The sequence below is a fragment of the Desmodus rotundus genome, chromosome 3, assembly GCF_022682495.2.
Source record: "Desmodus rotundus isolate HL8 chromosome 3, HLdesRot8A.1, whole genome shotgun sequence".
NCBI classification, from domain to species: Eukaryota; Metazoa; Chordata; class Mammalia; order Chiroptera; family Phyllostomidae; genus Desmodus; species Desmodus rotundus.
This window is the reverse complement of record NC_071389.1, coordinates 3,883,561-3,903,830: the sequence shown is the minus strand read 5'-3', so window position 1 is coordinate 3,903,830 and position 20,270 is coordinate 3,883,561. Positions and strand designations below refer to the sequence as shown.

At 60.6% G+C, this 20,270-nt stretch overlaps 1 protein-coding gene across 11 annotated transcripts in view; it reads right to left on the bottom strand.

Annotated features, from left to right (window-relative positions):
- CAMTA1 (calmodulin binding transcription activator 1) overlaps positions 1–20,270 on the bottom strand; it is a 761,376-nt gene that overhangs the window by 72,156 nt on the left and 668,950 nt on the right. For all 11 annotated transcript variants that reach the window (XM_053920471.2, XM_053920463.2, XM_053920464.2 and 8 more), the window contains 4 exons: positions 15,558–15,698; positions 12,205–14,054; positions 6,871–6,997; positions 981–1,115 (listed from right to left, as the gene is read on the bottom strand). In XM_053920471.2, the coding sequence (XP_053776446.1) occupies positions 981–1,115; positions 6,871–6,997; positions 12,205–14,054; positions 15,558–15,698 (2,253 nt within the window). The remainder of the gene's footprint in view (positions 1–980; positions 1,116–6,870; positions 6,998–12,204; positions 14,055–15,557; positions 15,699–20,270) is intronic.

The following is a 20,270-nucleotide window of genomic DNA, read 5'->3' as shown; positions in this document are numbered from 1 at the left end:
CAGAAACTGACCTCTGCAGAGGCCCGTGGTCAGCTTGGCCAAGCCCCCGTGCCCCAGGCTGGTGCAGTCCGCAGTGCAGTACCTGGCACCTCTGCGGGCTTCTCTGACGGCGAGGTTGTGTACAGCCACCCTTCCCACTCTGTCTCGGTGGGGAGACCGGGCCCAGCACCCTAGGCCAAGCCTGGGGCTTCTTCTAGCTACGTCCAGGCCCAAAGGGCAGCCTCTGACATTTGCGTCCCCCAACCGTCTTTGGCGGCTTTCCTGTGCAGAGGCCCTGGTGCCCAGGAGCCCCGTCCTCGGCCAGCAGGTCCGGCCTCCTTCCTTGGAGCCTGTTGGGGCTCCCCGACCCTCCCCTGTCCACCATGATCATAGCCTTGGGCTCATTCCAGATGCTCTTCAGGGCAGAGGCTAAAGTGAACCCAGCCTAGAAACAGTGGGCGACAGCCGTCTGAGGGCTTCCACGAGAAGGTTTGGCTCATTCTCCATACGAAGAGAAGCACGGAGCACACAGCCTCGTGGCCCAGGCCTCGGACCCAGAGCGAGGCCTGGCCTGTGCCCTCACCCAGCTGCCCACATTGCTGTTGTCTCTTAGGGGCTTGGGGCTCCATGGTGGCCTCCAGGAGCTTTAGGGGCGCCCTGGAAACAGCTCTGGGGGCTGGCAAGCAGAGGATGCTTGGACCCTGCTTCTCAGGGTCTGTCAAGAAAAGGGCCTCTCAGCAACCTGGGGGCTTATCTGGCCACTCAGACCCCCTGCCAGGAGTGCCCGCTGCAGGTCCAAGCTCACATACTTCACTCTCTCCCAGGGAGACACCCAGGTGCGGGCACAGCCCCACCATGCCCTCCCGTGGTAGACACTTGCACCCTCTCCACCCACTCTGGCCAGAAACACGGCGACCTGTCTGCTTCCTCCTTCTCCATGACTTGTCCTCCACAGCCCCTCCCCCACGAAGTCTGGCGAGGTGACCGAGCGCTGCTCTTACCGTCCAGGGACAGCCAGTCATGCTGGGAGGAGGGGAGCGTGGGCAGGGCCCGAGCTTTGTACTCAAACACCACCGAGTTGGAGATGATCTGGTTGTTGAAGGCAACTTGTAGGGTCACAAGACCAGTGTCATGGGCTGCAAGCAAAATACAGAAAGGTCAGGGTGGGGCAGGCACCCTGTGGCCTGCGTGCCCTCCCTACGCCCCTCCCCAGGCACTCTCCGCCAGGGCCTGCTAGTCCCTCGAGGCCCAGAAGGCCTTGCTTGTTCTTCCAGGGACTGTCTCTGGACCCCCGGCTCTGCCAGGCGCCCTTGATCATTCCACGCCCTGGACTGGTTGTCGCTTTGCCCCTCTGCTCCCTGGTGAGGGTGGGGACTGGGAGCTCAGTGCAGACTGGCTGAATGACTGAACGAATGAGTGAGGAGGGAATGAGTGAATGCCCCTGTCCCTGCCCCTTCTCCTCCTGTCCGGCCTGGGCAGGCCGGGCTCAGGCTCCTTTGTGCTTATTGCTGTTTCACCTTCTCCTACAGGCTTGTCCTGGCTCCCGGAGCACGGCCTCCCCTGGACTTTTAGCAGTTCTTCTGCCTCCCTGGTGCCGACAGCAGGAGCCTCGGTTGTGCCTCTGGGCCCAGAGCGCTGAGCTGGGGGTGCTGGCATGAAGCGTGTGCCTCCTCCAGTGCCTGGACAGTAAGTACCTGGAAGGTGGCCCGTGTGGGTTTCATGAGCTGCTCTGGCTCCCACAGAGGCTCAGTGAAGGCTATTGTTTGAATGAATGAATGGGTGAATGAATGAATGAACGAGTGAGTGAGTGAGTGAATGGATGTTCTCATTGTCAGTAAGAGGAAAGCCTGGCCCTGGCAGAGAGCTGCTTCATTCTGGGGCTGAGGCTGCTGCTGCAGCGGGTTCCCCTTGAAATCTTGGGGGCTGTGGCCACAGCGATGGCCCGGAGGCCCGTGCTGGGCGTGCAGGTGGGCTGCCCTGCTGCCAGGCCTCATCCCCTGGTAGGCACCAAGGCTATGTACTCTCTGTCCTGCTTTTCTGGAACACCAGATACCAGTGCCCAGGGCCTCTCAGGACAGATTTCCAGGGAGGCCCCACAGGGGGATCAGGTTACTGTTTAGACTCTTGGTTTTCAGAAGCTCACAGACTGTAGGAAGCGGTCCAAGTCAGCTGCTCCCCAGGGCAGAGTAAAGCCCCACTTCCCTCCGAGGACATCTCATGTACACCTCACTTCCCATGGGGAAGCCAGCTTGTTGAGCTGTGGCCTGTGTCCATCCCAGGCGCACATATTATACCACCAGCCCTGGAGCAGGTCTCCAGGAAGTCACTGCCCAAGGATGACCAGTAGATTTTTTCTCCTGTGCTTTCTACCCTGGTGTGGCCCCTCAGCTCCAGACCACGTGCTGGACTATCTGGCTCCACGGTGGCTGTGGGCCCCATTGGGCCTCCCACGAAGCCTCTCTGGGCAGGGATCTCCAGCCAAGACTAGAACCTCCAGAGCTCTGACAGCATCTCCAGGAGGATTTCCAAGCTTGTGGTTACCTGCCTGCCCTGGAGAGGAGCCTGGTTTACCAACAGGAAGGAAGGGTGGCCAGTACACTCGCCATCTGAGCCTGCTCAGCTCTGCTCCTCGCCACAGCAAGCCTGCTGCCCCCTGGCCAGCCCCTGGGGAGCTCAAGGCTTCTCTGTTCCAGGTGTCCCTGCCAGAGGGTCCTCCTCAGCTGCTGCTCTTCTTCCACCATCTCCTGGCACCGGTACAACCTGCAGTGATGCTGGGATGGTGGCAGATTCCAAGGCATGCCTTCCTTCCCCAGAGAGATGGATGGAGAGGACCTGCCGTGGACCCCTGGGTGCCAGCCCAGCAGCCTGGCTCACGCAGGCCCACCCATGGGATGCTCTCTTTCCCTCCCTGTGTTTTGGTCCATCAGCGAGTCCCAGGTCCATCTGCTTCCCTCCATCTCTACTGCCACCATGCTGATCCAAGCAGCCATCATTTCTGGCTCAGACTCTGGTGTTAGCCTCTGCTGAGGACAGCTTCTGCACCCCTGAGGCCTGCTCCTGCTGGGGTGGTGTCCGGGGGCTGCAGCCCCACACTCCCACATTGAGCCTGTGGGAGTGCACTGCCCACGGGAGCCCTCCTCCCTCCTCCGCAAGTCAGGAAAGCCGCCCCTCTGCCGCCACCTACGGTTTCCTGCTTCCGCTCTTCCCCCTGCAGTCCACTCCCCCACATACCCAGAGTCAGCTTTCACAGACAGAATTTACATCAGGGGGTCCAACCTTTTGGTGTCTCCACACCACACTGGAAGGAGAGTTGCTTGGGCCACACATTAAATACACTGTGACACGTAGTCACAAAAAACTCATGATATTTAAGTAAGTTTATGACTTTGTGTTGGGCCACATTCACAGCCATCCTGGGCCGCATGTGGCCCGTGGGCCATGGGTTGGACACCCCAGATCAAGTCACTCCCCACTCAAAACTAATGGCTTCCCATCGCAAGTAAAACCAAACCCAGTTCTTTCCTGTGACTCAGAAGGAGGGACATGCTTGGTCCTTGCTATCTTCTCCAACCCTGCCATGGTTTACTTCCCCGCCTCTGTATTCCTCCAACTTGCTAAGAAGCCTCTTCCTGCCTCAGGGCCTTTGCACTTCCTTTGCCTGCTGCCTGGGTGCCTCCCCCACCCTTCCCACGCTGGCTCCACCCCATCATTCAGGTCTCAGCCTGGGAGCTCCCTCCCCTCATTGCTCTCCCCAAAGACTGCCCTCCTCCCAAGTTACTTTACCACCTGACCCTAGTTTTAGTGACCTGAGGGCGTTTTCTCCAGTTATCTTGGCCATCTCTGTTTCCCTGTTTGTTGCCTCCTGCAGTAGAATGTAAATTCTGGGAGAGCTGGGACTGGGTCTCCTGATCTCTTTATGCCCAGGGCCAATGTCAGTGCCTGGCATTCTGTGGCCACTCAATAACTGATGAATGAATCGCTACAAAACACCCCTCACTTTGAATTTCATCTTTTGCCTTTTGGTGACTTGCCAGGCATCCAGGGTGGGGCTGTCCAGAAGCCTCAAAGCAGAGTCTTCTCGTTGGTGGCTCCTCTCTTCTCTTCCGAGCCTGGCTACCTTTTCTAAGCCCCGAGTCCTCCTTGCCTGCCGTTTCCCCCTTCGCTCAGGATGGGACTTGCCTGTTTCCCTCTTGACCTTGGAGCGCTATTAGAGTCTCAGAGGAGACAGAGCCCATGGTTGTGTGTCTTCTGCAGCCCAGAAGAGCAGTGTTCTTGGTCAGGGTTGGACTCTCCTCCTCCACTGTGCTTGGTTTGGGCAGGTGTGCCAGGCTGGTGGGTAGTGGTCATCTGTGCTCCCCATGCCCCTCCCCTACTCCCTCCAGGTGCCCCTCCTCCCAGGTCATTCCCAGCCCCTAAGCTGGCCGGCGCGCAGAGGCCTTTGAATTCTTCTTTTCAGTGAGGCTGGTTGGGTTCTGACTTCAAGCGTTCCTTCTTCAGGCTCAGCTCTAGGGTCCTCAAGCCCTTGGGAGACCTGGGAAGATCCCTCAGGCAGCCATGGTCAGGATTAGGGTTAACCCTGGGTCTCATGCTTTGCTTCCTTCCAGGCACCTACCCGGTACCTGGCAAACTATTTGATGAATGAAGAAATGAATGAGTGAGTGAATGGGTGAATGCATCCAGAGCTGCCTTACAGAGGGTCGCGTTTCCCTTGGGGCTCAAAGTGAGACGTCCCAAGGGGACCCCATGTTTGCGGTGAGCCATAGGACAGAACAGGGCCCAGCAGAGGGGCCCAGGTCTCTGTCTGCCTTTGAGGTGGTGGCTGCTCATCCCTTGGTGTCCACCGGTCCGAGCTGGTCTGTTCGGAGAGCCCACCACAGGGCGGTGTCCGGGGCAGTCTGCCAGTCAGCTCTGGGGGCTCAGACGCACTGCCTGTGCAGACCTGAGCAGCCCAGTGCCCTCCCACGCCGCCTCGGGCCCAGAGCGAGGGCCTCACCGTGGAGCACCTGTAGGGGCTGAGCCGGTGAGCCAGGTGCTCCGGGGACTGTCCTTCATCTTGCACTCTCAGCCACCTGGCAGGTTTTTAAAGATGTAGAAACTGAGGCCCAGATACGTCAACCACTGAGCTTGCCACACGAATGGTAGCTGATCTGGGCTGCGCTGACCTGTGTCACTGACCCAGCCCCCAGGATTGGCAGGGTCTTGGCCTGGGACATCGTCCAGAGGGCACTCAGAGGCCAGTTGTTTCTTTTTTTTTTTTTTTTGGAGGGTCAGATAGCTTAGGACAGGCAAGGTCTGGGTCCTCAGCCAGGCAAGGACCAGGTATAGGAAGTGGCATCTATTTATAGGCCAGGCGAGTCCTGTTCCAGCAGCAGGTGATAAGTGGGCAGTTTAATAACATGCTGCCCTCTCCCCCTCCCCTGCCGGCAGGGCCGGGGGCACCTCGTTAGCTGCACACAGCCCCCAGTGCAATAGGCTGACCCAGCCCGCTGGCATGTGGGATGGCTGCGCTCCAAGCCAGGCAGGGATGCCAGCAGCCAAGAGGGCTAAGCAGGCCCAGTGGAGCCCGCCAGGCAACTGGTGGGGGCGGGACCAACAGAGACACTGGCCGAGGCTCTCTGGGATGTTTTCGGTGAAGGAGGTGCTGGGTTCAAGTGGAGGCTGAGCACGTGAGCCCAGCTGGGCAGCATTCAGCAGGGGGAGATGGGGAGAGAGGAGGAAGCAACTTCCCCATGAGCTCTGGACCCCAAGCTGGCGGGATGGTAAAGGCTCGGGAGGCAGGCAGCTGGGGTGGCCCGAGGCTCAGGCTGGAGCACCCAGGGTGGAAACTGGCACCTGGCACCGGCTGGGTCTGCTGCTGCCCCAGGGACCCCACCCCCTTCTCTTCCCTGTCCACAACTCTCCAGAGAGTGTTCTCTTTCTCCTTTGCAGGCCTCCTGGCTTCAGGTACCATGGGGTGGGAGCCTTTGCCCTTGCCCCCCCCTTCCGGTCTGCATTCCCGGTCAGTGGTCTGGGCACGCTGGACAGGCCATCCCTGGGGCCAACGGGTGTGTGAGGGGCCAGCCAAGGGGTGCTCCCAGCACTGCCTGGGGGAAAGCAGGCGACTCCCGCCCAAACACCGCTCTCCTTCTCTGGCGTGCCAGGTGCTTTTTGAGCCCTGGGGAGACTAGGACTCTGCCCACACAGAGCTGACAAGTCCCTGGGGAGGTGGTAATGGCAGAGGTCAAGGGCGAGTGGATCAGGCAGGGACACCAAGCTAAGCAGATGAAGAAGGCCTGAGAGACACCCTGAAACCGGAAGCAAACACTTTGTCTGCATCTCCTGGGCACTGGGCGGACGGCTCATCATACCGCAGTGGGGTCTGTGTGGACTATTCTGTTTGACCCCCACCCCCACCCCGGCACCCACTAGGCCTTCCCCATCCCTCTCTGACTTGCTCTGGGCTGCAGGGGGCCTGACCCTGGGGACCCCACCTGTGGGCTCTCTTGTTCTTACGGCTCTTGGTTGGCTTGGGCCATGGGTGCGTGGGCAGGGGCAAGGTCTGCCTTGCTGCCCCTGGTGGCCTCTTACCCTGGTGCAGCGCCTGTTGGGCCCCTCCACCCGCTCCAGCAACCTGTCAGGCCAGGGCAGGCTGGAGTTTCCTGGGGTGGCTGTCCTGGGTGTGCTGGCTCGCTACCCAGCCCCTCACCACACAGAATCTCGCCAACTGTGCCCGTGCCCTGCCTGATAGGGGTCCATGAGCCAGAACAGACAACGTGATAATGGCCGATCTGGGACGTGCTTCTTCACAGCCGAGGAGAGTGGGCCCCGAGCGATGACATGACTCACCCGGGGCCCCCAGGCCCACCCAGGCCCACCCAGAGCCCCGGGCCCCGGGGGGAGGCGGCGCCTCACCTGGGCAGTAGCAGCGCAGCACGCCAGGCTGGATCAGGGACGCGGGCACCGAGGCCTGGTCGAACAGGCAGCTGTAGTCACTGCTGGCTTCCTGCCACGGGCCCGTGATGAGAACCTTCACTCCTCCCTGGAGAGGACAGACAGCAGGGACGTGTGTCAGTCACCAAGGGGCGAGGAGGGGCGAGGGACACAGGCCCCTGAGGGGTAAGCCCTGACCATTTCTGACTGCAGCAGGAAGAGGGGGACCCCAGGCCTCCTCGCCTGGTCCCTTGGGGGTCCCAGGTGCTCTCCGCCTTCCTCACTGGCATCCAGCACAGGGACTGGCAGCTCTGACCTCTGACCCTCTCCTGCTTAACCTTCAGTTCTACACAGAAGGAGCGCACAGAGTTTTCCAAACGTTTTCAGCTCCTGCAGCACCCCTGGAAGGAAGGGGAGAGGCTGTTTGTGGACAGGTGGAGGGAGCTCTGAGTTTGGAAAAGAGGCATCTTAGTGTCATGGCCAAGACTGGGGTTTCGGTGGGCAGAGGGAAGAGACCCAGGACACGGCAGGGAGAGCCAAGGAGGAGGCAGGGAAGGGGGGACGGAAGAAGGCGATCGGAAAGACAGCGGAACTAGAAAAAGGGGGACGCCTTGGGCCCGAGAGGGGCTTAGAGCTGGGGGCTGGGTGGGTCTGAGCCCCTCTGTCTCTGTGCTGAATCGCACTGAGGCGAGGGTGGCCTGGCTGGGGCTGCAGCTGTCCCCACGGGATGGTGGTGGGGGGGCGGCTGGGCTGAAAGAGAGGGGTGGGGGAGGGGGCCTTGGATGATCTTGCTCCAGTCAGGGGATAAAGGCCCTGCCCCCAAGGGCCCAGAGGTGCCCCAGGGACAGGAGCGCCCCGGGGGAAGGCTCGGACTCCCCACCCCCCTGAGGGCGCCTGCCAGGCTACGCCTCGTCAGCCCTGCCCTACGGTGCTGTCCCTGCTCGGTGGCTCCCAGCACCTTCCTGCATTGTGTCGTGTCCTGTGTGGACAATGAGGGCAGGCACTCCCCCGGGACTCAGACTGTCACCGGAGGAGGAGTCTTTCTGAGGGTGGAGGGGGAGGAAGGACAGGGGGCAGGAATGCTGGCTTCTCTGGCTCTCCTACCACAAGCTCCGTCCACCCTTTCCCATGAGGGGGACCAAGAGCTGCCCAGGGCAGGGCTGAAAGTGCCGCCTAGTGTCTGGGCTGGAGAAGACCCAGAGGCACGCCTACTCGGGATCCAGGTGGTGGAGGGGCTGTGGAGTGTGGGACCCCAGCCCTCCTCCCCCCACCTCTCCAGCCTGAAAAGGCCAGAGCCCAGCTCTCCCACTGCTGCCCCCAGGCCGGTGAGATACACTTTTCTGCTCAGCCACCTGTTCTCGGGTGACCTCTCCTTGGTACCAGCCCATTGCTGCCCTGGAAGGACCCTCAGCCTCATCATGGGGCTTATTCTCGAGGCTCCCACAATGTTCCTAGAACCAAGACTGAGACCTGGCCCAGGGCTGGCCTTGGGCATCGGAAGCAGGAGGGGGTGCTTCAAGGGATGAGGTGGAGGAGGCTCCCAGAGCCAAGCACAATTGGTGGGGAGGGCTCTGCTCTGGAAGGGGCTGTCCCAGGCCAGAAGGCATTCCTCCCGGGCTCCCATGTGGGGCTTCCTCTGGGCAGGGCTGGCTTTGGGGAAGTCACTGTTCATCTAGAGAACCAGAGTTTGGAGGGCAGTGGAGGGAGCACAAGACCAGGAGCCAAAAGCAGGTCTGTCCCTGTCCCTCAGTGGCTATGTGTTCTCAGGCAACTGACCCAGGCTCTATGGGTGGCACTGATCTCCAGGGGACCCTCTGGCCTTGCATTCCTTGATTCTGCCTCTATGGCTCCATGGGGAGTTCTGGAGCTCTGTCGGAGTGGCGAAGCTGAGGGTGGATGCTGGGCCCATGACCCAGGCAGAACCTGACTTTGGGGTGCCTGGGAGCGCCAGAGGCCAGCTCAGGGAATAATCTTCCCTGGTTCCTGGGAAGTGGAAGAGCAGTGGCTTGAAAAGGCCACGGACAGTTACCATGTGAGAAAAAGGAAAAGGAAAATAACGCCAGTCAAAAGCCGCTGGCAAGAAGCCAGGGCTGCTGGGGGAACAAAGGAGCAGAAATTACTGGAGACAGCAGGCCCTTCTCCATGGAAACCGCCGCAGGATGGGCTCAGCATCCTCCAGTTCTGGGGGATGTTTCCATGGCAACGCTGGCCTTGCTGCCCTGGACTGGTGTGACACAGGCACCTGAAGGCTCTTAACTGTAGCCTCCTCTGCAGGGTGCTGCAGGAGTGACAGTGGAGGGAGATGACGCAGAATGCTTGGGGGAGGGGAGGGAGCAACAAATGCCATCTGAGGTCACTGCGTCCTGGGGCTCCTGAGACAAAGGACCCAGATTTCCCAGGCACCTAGGGTAGATCTCGGGCCCAGGGGTACTTGTGCACGTGTGTGCGTTGGTGACCAGCTGCTGCTGGGGGTGAAGAGGTGGGCAGAACACAGAGGTGGATGCTGCCTGTGCTGTCTCTGAGAAGAGATGGTAAGGTGGCCCCAGCCTCAGCACTCCTGAAAAATCGGTGCCTGGCACCATCGGATTGCAGAGCAGAGTGGGGACGCTGGGCGACTGCTTAGGGTGCCCCCGTGTTTACAGATGAGGAAGCGTCCCAGGCCTGTGTGTCTCAGCACAGAGCCCTCCGTGTGCTGGGCAAGCCTGGCTAGAACGGCTCTGACACAGTCAGTAAGCAGGCCTCTGACCCGTGGAGAAGGGGAGCAGCAAGATGCTAGCGGGGGCCGGGAGTGCGAGGGGTGGGCTGTGAGGGGAAGGGAGGGTCAGGAGAGGAGGTGCTATTTCCTGCACCAAAAGGCGGTGGCTCTGCCCCCAGATGGGGACAGTGGGGTGGGGGTGGGGTGGGTAGGGACCCTGGGACGTCTGCAGAGAGAGATCTCACCATTCGCCATGGCCACGTCAGCCCCTAAGGGCCCAGCTGGGTGGCATCTGTGCATTTTCCAAATCAAATTGAATTTGAGCTGCTTTTGTTTGGGGGCAGCTGGAATCAACGAGGGCCTCTGGCGGAGGACTGGCATCCCTTTCCTGTTCCCATGACGCCCTCGTGTGGCCAGTGGCTGAACTGACTTTCTCCAGGCCCGGCTTAGGGATCTGCAGGCCGGTACTCTCCAGGATGCCGCAAAGTGGCCCCAGCACACAATCTCCCACTTCCTGGGACTCAGAGGCCCCGAGGCCCCCCTCAGACATTTACAGAGGAGTAGCTGGATGCCTGGAGAGCCAGGTTGTTGCGTCACTAAGACGGTGCTCCAACTCCTGGCTCGGACCTCATGCAGCCTGGCCCAGTCCCCCTGCCTCTCTGCACTGCTCTCTTAAGCCCCATGGAGGAGGGGAGGGCAAGCTGCTGGTCTGAGCTGACCTTTCACCCTGGGGAAACGTAGGGGCTGCTAGGAGAGTGACCGTAAGACCAGCGGCGCTGAGGGAGTCAAACCAAGCCATATCAGGAGGAAACCAGTTGGAACCTTCTGTAGTCTTGGAGGGCAGTGGGGGAAGCAAGTGGAGGTGGACAGAAGAGACAGGTGGCGCCTGAGCACCTCACTCAGCCCTCACACACCTCAGCGAGGCAGAGACAGGACAGGCGGCGCCCTGCCCTAGCTCACCGGCTAGTAAGCAGTAAGTGTGGGGCCAGGCTTGGGATCCAGACTCCTCCCCACACAGGGCGGCTGCCTCTGGACACCGGAGGGTTTTATAAATGCTCTGTCCACGCAGGTGGGCCACTGGCTGGGCTGGCATGGTGTCTCTGAGCCGAGGGTGTTGGTACGTGTGTCTTTACTCCACCATAGAGGCGGGGGCAGGGCAGGTGTGTGCCTTCTGGTCGAGACTATGACACTGAGGCCCACAGTCTAGGTGACCTCTCCAAGGCCAAACATGGCCAACCAATGGGCAGCCTCTTCCCATGGCCATGGCAGGAGGCCATGAACAGGAGTACAGGGCGCTTCGGGCTGCCATGGCCAAGGAATGATGCCCAGTGTTCCCTGGTTACATGCTATGGGCCCAAGGCTTTGCTGAGCACTCCTGGCCCCACACCTGAGGCAGGTACTGTCACAGCCCCATCTCCTAGGTGAGGAAACTGAGCCACAGAGAGGTGAGGTCACAGAGAGCCAGAATTCACACCGAGGAGAGCCCCGGGGACATGCCCTGTGCCCTGTGCCCCTCACCAGAGCCCAGGGGAGGCTCTGGAGCAGGGACTGGCTCTGAGAGGCGCCCTACCACCCAGGGCACCCCACCACCCAGTCCTGACCTGGGCGTCATCTAGGGTCCCTGGCCAGCGCCTGGGTCTGGAAGGAACGAGGCTTTATTTGGGCAGCGCTCCTGCACTGCCTGCACCTGAAGCCCTCTGGCTGGGTCTACATCAGCGCCTTAGTTAAGCTAGCCCATGAGGTTCAGGGTCATCCTTCCCTTGTCTGGGGCAGCCCCCTCTGCCCTGACCTCTAGGGAGCATGGTGGTAGCATCAGGGGAGCCCTGAGCAGCCACCGAAGGTGGAGACGGAACCAGCCTGGGCAGCAGGCACCAGGCGGGTGGGCTGGGAGGAATGGAGTCGGGAACACTCAGCCCTCCCTCCCTCCTGTGTCGCTGTAGTAAGAGAAAAGTGAAGATCCCTTCCTTAAACACTGAGCCACGGTGGCCGACCAGTCTCCCTGTAGTCCTGGGCTCTGGGGCGGTGCTTCCCTGTGTCAGACCTGAGACAGCAGGTGGGGGCTGAGGTTTGGGCAGCCGGTGGGAGGCTCTGGGTCATAACATGCTTTTGATTTTGTAGAGGCCACAGTTACCCAAGAAAGCCCTGCAGGCGGCGGTCCAGAAGCTGAGCTCTGCCTCGCACTGTGTTGGGAGCTCGTTTTTCTTCCCTTTCACTCGGTTTAGGGAAGCAAGTCAAGAGCAGTGGCTTTGGGGGGCCTATGGTGGTGACTTCTGAATGTTTTTCCAGCAGCCCCAGTATCCCTCTCCCTCTCCCTGCCCCCAAAGCAAAGCAAAACATAGGTGGCATCTTAAAACATAAGCCAGGGGACTGCGGACTGCTCTGGCTGGAGCTGGCAGGCCGTCTGGCCTCCAAGGAGACTCCTGACTTTATAGCTACTCTCTGTAATGAAGACTGAGAACCACTGCTGAGACAGGTGGAGGTATTTCAAGTGACCTGGGGACAGACAGAGGGGCAATGCGGCCTGCGTGGTCTGAAGGGCCACATGCAAAATGGGGGTCCCCTCAGCTCCATGCCAGAGGGTGAGCGGGTGAGACAGGTGAGGAGGTGAAGCAGCCGCTTACCTCCGGGTAAGACCACTCTGGGGAGTAGTCGGTCACCATGAACACCCGTCCGCTCTGCTGCAGCAGCCCCAGTGCGCCCTGGGCGGAGGAGGCCGAGACCACCTCAGCAACGTGCATGTAGGCCATGGTGCTGGCCCCGCCCTCGGCACTGCTGAGCTGCAGGCTCCCCTGCTGGGGGCTGCAGCAGGGGATGCACATCTCTGCCTGGGCGAAGGGGGCGGCACGGGCCCCGTCTTCTGACTGCGAGAGCGCCGCGCTGTCCCCCGACACCAGCTGGTGCCCGTAGATGGTGCCGTTGCTGCCCTCCACGGAGATGAAGTCGTTGATCAGGTCGGAGAACTGGTTGCTGAAGGAGAGGTCAAAGTGGTCCAGGCTGAGCTCCATGTTGGAGGTGTTGCCGAGGCCGGGCTGGGCCACGGGGTACAGTCCCTGCACCACGTTTCCCGGGAGGATGGGGACACCGCCCGTGCTGCGGATCACCCCGGGGGTCTCGGGTTGCAGGTAGTGCTCAGAGCTACAGGCCTGCAGCTCCCCAGACTTGATCAGGCCCTCACCCCCTTCGGCCACCTGCGAAGTCTCCATGGTGACCTCCCCTTCCGCCGCCATGGCCTGGAAATTGGCCTGAAACTGCATGAGGTGGAGGGAAGAGGTGGACTCCATCCGCGTCTCCACGTGGCCGCTGCAGGAGCTGGTTTGCGATGAGGCCTCCGTTTTCACCGTGGGCATCACGAAGCTGCCCCCGGAGTCACTCAGGCTGCCATGGGCACTCTGCTCGACGGGGAGGGGCTTGCTGGCGTCCTGCAGAAAGAAGCTCGGGGAGGGGGTCTGGTGGACGTGGGGGCTGTGGCCCGTCTGGCTGAAGCTGGACGTGTAGTCCTTGTTGGAGTCGATCGCACTGAAGTCCATCTGCTCCAGGGTGGTGCTGGGGCTCAGGCCGCCGCCCGAAGGCAGCAGGCTGGAGCCTGCGGTCAGGGTGAGGGAGCTGGAAGCCGCGGCTGCCGCGGAGGACGAGTACGCGTCTTTGGCCATCTGCTGCTCGAAGGAGGTGTCCTCGGTCTTGATCTCCTTGGTGAGGACGGCGGTGAAGCCGAAGCCCCTCTCCACGGGCGGTGAGTGCCGGACGTTGGTGCTGACCATCTCGGCTTTCAGGCCTCCACCCCCGTAGGTCTGGCCCTGCTTTGGGTTATTGAGGAAACAGTCAGGGTCAAAGTTCATGGTGGTTTCTGGAATCTTCCGGCCACCGTCAAGGGTGGTGGAAAGGACCAGCTCTTCAGAGATGTTGCTGGGCAGCATGGACAGGCTTTCCGAGCTGCCCGTGGTGGGGAAGGCGAACTTGTGGCCGTCGGAGCTCATGGCCAGGACGAGGCCCTGAGAGGCGTCGGGTGAGAGGAGGTGGTGGTTGGGGCCGGTGGTGGGGGACATGGTGTACACGGACTCACTGGTGACCTCAGACATGAACACTGTGGCGCTCTGGGACAAGCTCCCCATCACCGAGGCCACCGCCATGCTGGACACGCCTGTGACCACAGGGCTGTCCGCCATGTCGGGGTCGCTGTTGAGCCCGCTGCTGATGGACACAGGGGAGCTCTGGGTGGTGTCGGGGACCTCCACCTGGTTGGTGGACGAGACCTCAGTGCTGTTCTGGTGCAGCAGCACTGGCTTGGCCACCTTGCCATTCCTCTTCTCGCGGCCGGCGCCCTTGCTGTGGCCGTGCTCATGCTTGCCCTCTGAGACATCGTTGTGCTGCACCTCTGCGTGGCTGCCGTAGCCCCCGGCCCGCGGCTCCACCTTCGGCGAGATGATGCGGTGTTTGGCACTGTTACACTTGTGATGCACGCTGCTGCCTGCTCCTGCATAGATCAGAGGCACCACGTGCCCACGCACACATGCACGCACGCACACACACACACAAGCAGAGAGTCAGAGCTGGGCTGTGGCAGACCCTGTCTCTGAGCAGCTGGGACCTGCAAAGCCCCGCCTAGGGGACTGGGCAGGCCGCTGATCCCCGGGGGCTGGCGTGTGGCTGTCACAGGGTCTGGGGCCCACTGACCCCAAGCCTTGGGGCTCTCATGTGCCCCATGTCACCATCCTCCAGACCAGGCACCTTTGTCCTTGATTCCCTTTTCAAATAGTGACAGTAGCGTCCTAGTATGTGGCAAGCAGGGAAGGAGAGGCTGCAGAGAACACCACCCTCCAGGGAAAGTCCTCCCACCCTGGAGCAGGCACCTTCCCTGGGCAGGCTCTCGCTGGCTGGGGGCTCCATAAGCGGTGGTGGCCTGGTCCCTCTCTACCCCTTGAAAGCTTCCAGGCCTGCTCGGGCCAAGCGAGCAGCACTTTAGGACACCCCTTGGGTAGGGACCACCGTGGGACAGCGAGTGGGGGGGTGGAGCGGGGCGTGGAGAGCAAGGCGCTCTCCCTGAATTAGCTCTCAGGCTGCAGGACCAAAGGGCAGCCCAGACTTCACTCTGGAGGCCGCGAGGTATTTGGGGCCACCGTCTCTGTTTAGCTACCCAGACCTGTCCCCAGCTCTTTGCAGGACAGGAATCTTTCTAAAACACAACAAGGGCAGAACCTTAAGCCCCCAGTTCAGGGTCAGAGAAGGAAAAAGCCCCCGGCGCAGAGTGTTGCTGAGCTCCACAAGTCAGTTCACCCCCGCCACGTTGCCCCGACGGCTTCTCTCCCTTTTCTCTCCCACTCTAACATTGCTTTCATTCCATCTGATAAGGGCCACTTAGCTTTTCATCAAAGCGTGAATTCTCCCCTGATCCGGTGACAGCCTCACCACCAAGATTCCTAAATGCGTGAAGATGCTGCAGGGAAATGAGGTGTCCCTCTAATGGGAATATCTAATAAGGCAGCCCAGAGAGCAGCGAATGCACATTTCAAAGAGCAAACGCCATTACCAAAAAAAGACAGATGCACATGGAGAGTGCACACATTTTGTGTCAAAGTAAGGGATTTGCCTTGGGTGGTCCCAAAGACTCAGGACTGAGCTTCCCAAAAAGCCCGGCTGGGCCAGTGCCCAGGGCCCTGGGCTTCCTGCTGATGCAGCCCAAGGGCCCCAGAGGCCTGGAGGGCGCTGTGGTCAGTGGACAGGGGCCTGGAGCCCCAACCCTGGATTCACCCCCACCAACTCTGCTGCCCCCACTTCTAGGAAGTTGCCCTGTCCTGCCCAAAGGTGGGGCAGGACAAGGGTGAGGCTGTCCTGGGTGCCGTGCTGTTGCCTGACTCCTCGCCGACCTCCTCCCCTCACTGGACACTTTGGCAACCCTTGAGCAGGCGAGCTGTGCCCGCTGCCTGGCAGAGCACCCTCGGCCCCGTCACACCCCCTGCCCACTGGGAACCCCGCTCACCCAGGCTGCCAGTGCACAGGCAGTTGTGGGTCCGCGGTGGCGGCTTGGTCTGGTGGCTGTCGAGGATCTGCTGTACCAGCTGCTCCACTGAGAAGCCTGAGCTGCTGTTGCCATTGCTGCAGGTCCACTTGATGCCGTGGACTGGTGGGGACAGAGGCAGGGTGGTCAGAGGCCATGGGGTCAGGGAAGGGTGGGGAGTGTGGGCCCCGGCCTCCCAGAGCGCAGCAGCCAATCTCTGCTGGGAGGCTGGCTCTAGGGACAAGTGAGGAGGGAGGAGGGAGCACCAGGCTGCCCCACCAGACCCCCGGGGAGCTCTGTGCTCTTCCTCAGCAGACTCTGCCTCCTCCCCTCCTTCTCTCATGATGCAGCCCTAGGGGGTGGACTGCCTGGAGATTTGCTTTGGTTTTCCCCAAGTCCAAGTGCACAAGGGTGGCTCTTAGAGGGGGCCTGGAGTGGAAGAGAAAGGGACCTCCCGAAGCTGCATGTCATGGAGACCTAGAGAGGAGATGGAGGCCAGGGGTCCCCCCACGGGGCACATTAGCTTCCTGCTCTCACTAGACCTCTCAGCCTCAAGGGGCTGCAGGGGACAGGACAGAAGGGCCCACATGGCCTGGGCAGTAGGGGCCCATTAGTGACTGGCTGCCCTCAGGTTTTGGTTCAACCCTCCTGACCCTGGACCTCTGCTGTCCCTGGTGATGCAGTGAGTCCCCCGATGGCTGAAGGCTGTCTCCCCACCTGCCTGGAAGGATGGGGCTGGAACCCTAAAATAAACCGATTTGCTTCGAGGAGTGTGGGGACTGAGTTTCATGCCCACTCTCTCCACTCTTTCTCAGCTGGGGCAGACCTGGCTGAGCCCTGGGTGGCATGTCGGGTAGGGCACAGCCCCCAGGCTCCAGGAGGCACCCAGGCTGCTGGGAAGGGGGAGGGTGGGAGCAGGCGTCTGGGAGGAGGAGCAGGGCGAGCAGGGCACAGCATCTTGCCAGGGAGAGGCCAGTGGCTTTGCCGACGTGAAAACAATTCCTCTCTTCTTTGGCTGAGCTCCTCTCGCAGGGCCCCAGAGTGAGGGGCTGCCATAAGCCACCTGCCCTTGTCTGCGAGGGACTCCAGGACACAGTGGCCCAAGGAGATAGTCTACATGGCCGGTAGGAGCTGGGTCAAATTCACGCCTGCACTGGAGCCCAGATTTTGGTCTTTACTTGCTGTGTCAATTTGAGCAAGTCACCAAAGCTCTCCGAGCCTCAGTTTCCTGATCTGTACAATGGGAACACAATGGTACCTGCCTGACATGGTGGCTAGGAGGCAACCTGACCCATCTCCCTGGCACTCTGTCTGTGCCCAACAAAGAGCTGCTGTGGTCACAGCCATTCACAGTGACGGTGACGACGACGGTAACACGCAACGTGAGCTGCTGGCCTTGCCCTGGGCCAGCGGATGCTATGAGAAAGGGGATTCTTGCTGTGAAATCCACAGACGGCTCGGCCTTGGAATGTAGGGGTGGGGGCAGAACTCCGCGGTGCCCGCCTCATGCCTCTGCCCCTCGTCAGCACCTTCATGGAGAACTTCAGTGGTTTGTCAAAGAAAACCCCACGTGTGAGGGTTGCGACTCCCAGGGACCCTTTGTGGGCGCTGCTGCCCTCCCCTGCACATCTGCCCTAGGTGTTTGCTCACGGTCCTTGCCCTCCGCTCCTGCCACAGGCCCCTGGGCTGCTGCCGCCAGCATTGTCACCAGCTCAGGGGCCCATGGTCCTGGTCCTCACAGGTCTTGGATTCTGGCGGGTTGTCCAAGGAAATGGGGGCAGTGCTGGTGGCTTCTGTCCTGAGCTGGCTGAGCTGTCTGGATGGATTCTGGGTTTGAAGTCACGTGTGCCTGTTCACGGCGCCATCGGTGGGCACGCTCAGGGATGGTGGTGGGTTTACAGCCCACCTTTCCTCAGGTGCGCAGCCTCCGCCTAGGGATCACTCGGGGAATTCGCTACCAGCCCCAGGAGGCCTGTGCTCCTGCTGGTTCAGGCCACCTTGTCCCTGGCAGCTAGAGGTGAAGGCCCAGGCCAGGGGTTTGCAAACCTCATCGCAGCTATGCGATCCTGGTCTCAAATGAACCTTCACCTGGAAATCCAGTATGGGAGACAGCTAATAGCAGAAGGGGCCTGAGGCAAGAGTGAGGGTCAGGGTCCCCCAGCCTGTCCCCACGTCCTGGGCCCCTTGGCAGAGGACCTTTTCTAGGTTCCTCATTTTATAGAGAGAAAACAGAAGTTGGGTGGGGGGACAGAGCATAAGACTCAGGGACCCCCTTTCCTTACACTATTGCACAGGCAGATGGCCTGTCCCGGCACCCGGCCCCAGCCCCAGCCTGGAAAGTCTGATGTCCTTGGTCTGGGGTGATGCCCAGGTTTTAAAAAACCACTGGGCTGACTTTAGTTAATAGGCCCATATAGGTTTGGAGTGCACATCTCTATGATACATGATCTGCACATTGCATGGTGTGCCCACCTCCCAAAGTCAACTCATCTTCCGTCCCCGTAGATTAGGACCCTTCTGTCTCCCACCTGCCTCGAAGCCCTTCCCTCTGGCAACTACCACGTTGCTGTCTGTGTCCACCAGTTTCCGTTTTGTATCCCACGTATGAGTGAGATCACATGACTCTTAGCTTTTTCTGGCTGACTTATTTCACTTGGCATAATATGCCCGAGGTGCCCCCATGTTGTCACGAATGGCGGTATGTCGCCGTTTCTGACGGCTGAGTGGTGCTCCATGGCACACACGCACCTCGTCGCCTTTCCCCAGCCCTCCACCGAAGGACACTTCGGTTGGCTCCATGGCATGGCACCGTGAGCAGCGCTGCAGTGCACAGAGGGGCGCGTGTCTTTGCAAATGGATGTTTCTGAGTGCCTCAGGTGCTCAGGCTTTCTGCAAAAGCTCTGCAGGAGTTCCTCGCTTGCAGTCAGGGCGGTGGACACGCGGCTCGATCCTGAGCCTGCATTCTTCGGGGCTGCAGGTCTGGGAGCAGAACCGCCTCCCAGGGCTCATCACCAGGGCGTCCACCTCGGGGCGACTTGGGCTCATCACAGAACCAGACCACATGTTCTCAGGAAAACCCCCACCACGTCTGACCTTGACCGTTGCCCGACCTTGGCTGTCTGGAGAGATGAGTCCCACCTTTGGTTTCAGCTGCATGGCCACACCTCATACAAAGGTCCTGGGGGCAGGTGGGCTTGGTAATCCCCGAGTGGAAGACACCCCTGTCATCCCTGCCCAGAGCCCCTGTCGCCCCTGACACTGGGCTCAGCCCAGGCATCTACTCCGGCCCCCAGGGGGTGCGGCGGCCGAGTTCTCTCTGCTCTTCCTCTCCTCCTTCTGTTGTGAAGGTTATAAAATGAAAACCCGGTGAAGGGTGACAGATTGCCAGCAGAGGATTTCTGGTTGCTTCATGCAAATTACCTACTGTCCTGGAACATCCAACATGCAGATTTGCCTCCCGCCCTCTCTGGTGGGAAGAAGCCCCCTCCTCGGAGGTGGTGAGTTGTTAGTACTGAATATCAAATACGATCAAGACGGCTTTTAAGATGTCATGCTCTGCTTCCTACCAAGTAATGAATCAGCGGGAAAGATTTCCATGGGGAAAAGAGCGCTTTGTGAAAGGAAGGTTAATAAATGCGCACCGGCTGTCCCCTCCCCAGCCCTTCCTCCCTTCCTAAAAGCGGCAGAGGGGGAACTGCATTAGAAGTACACTTGATTAAAGGTAAGGTCATGACCTGGGGTTGGGGCACAGGAGAAAAGGGAATTCCCAGAAAATAAGCTCCTGCTGGCTCTGGGTCACGTGGGTTCCCTCTGCTCGCTGAATCTCAGTGAAGGGCGCCGGGCTCCTCATTTCCAAGCCACGTCAGCCACCTCATGCAGCGTACGTCTGGAGTGTTCCAGCCTGGTGGGGTCTCTGGGCTGCTCAGATGGCGGAGGGGACCCGTGTGCCCAGGAAGGCTGGGACAGGAAGGTGCCAGAGAGGGTGTGCATGGGTCAAGCTGACTCCTCCATGGGCTTGCACAGGAAAGGGCGGCCAGCAGGGCCACGCTGGCCACTGGAAGTGGGGTGCTGTGGGGTGCTCCCGTGGCTTCCCCTGCAGTCCCGTTGCTGCCCTGGGACACCTGGGCCTGGGGCCCCACCCGAGCTCTGGCTGGGCTGCCTGCAGCGCGTGCTGCTTGAGGACCAGTGCCTAGAGACGAGGCTGGTGGCTGTCACAGGGACCGACCAGCCCATGCCAGCGCCGACCTGGCCTGTACCCAACACTTGCCCTAATTACCACCCACGGCTAGACAGCAGCACGCCCACTAATATGAATAATCCAAGTGAAATCAACGGCAACAGCAGGTGGCCTTGCCTTGGAGAGCATCTTCTGATGAACAATTTACCCAAGAGGCAACCGACTGCTGAGAGAGAGTAATTGAGATCTGGGGGAGGGGCGGGGGGAGGTGTGGCATGACCCCACATGGGGATGTGGCTGCCAAGGGCCTCTTGGGTTGGCTCCACCCCCGCCCCGGGGGAGAGGTGGAGAGCTGAGGCTAGGTAGACGTGGCCTGAGCCCAGGTCAAGCTCCACTGTCCCCCCCTGCGTGGACAGAACTGTGCCCCATAAAATCCTTGGGTTGAAGCCCTAACCCCTAGGTGACTGTATTCGGAGACAGAGCCTTGCAGGAGCTTCATGAGGTTAAATGAGGTCCTA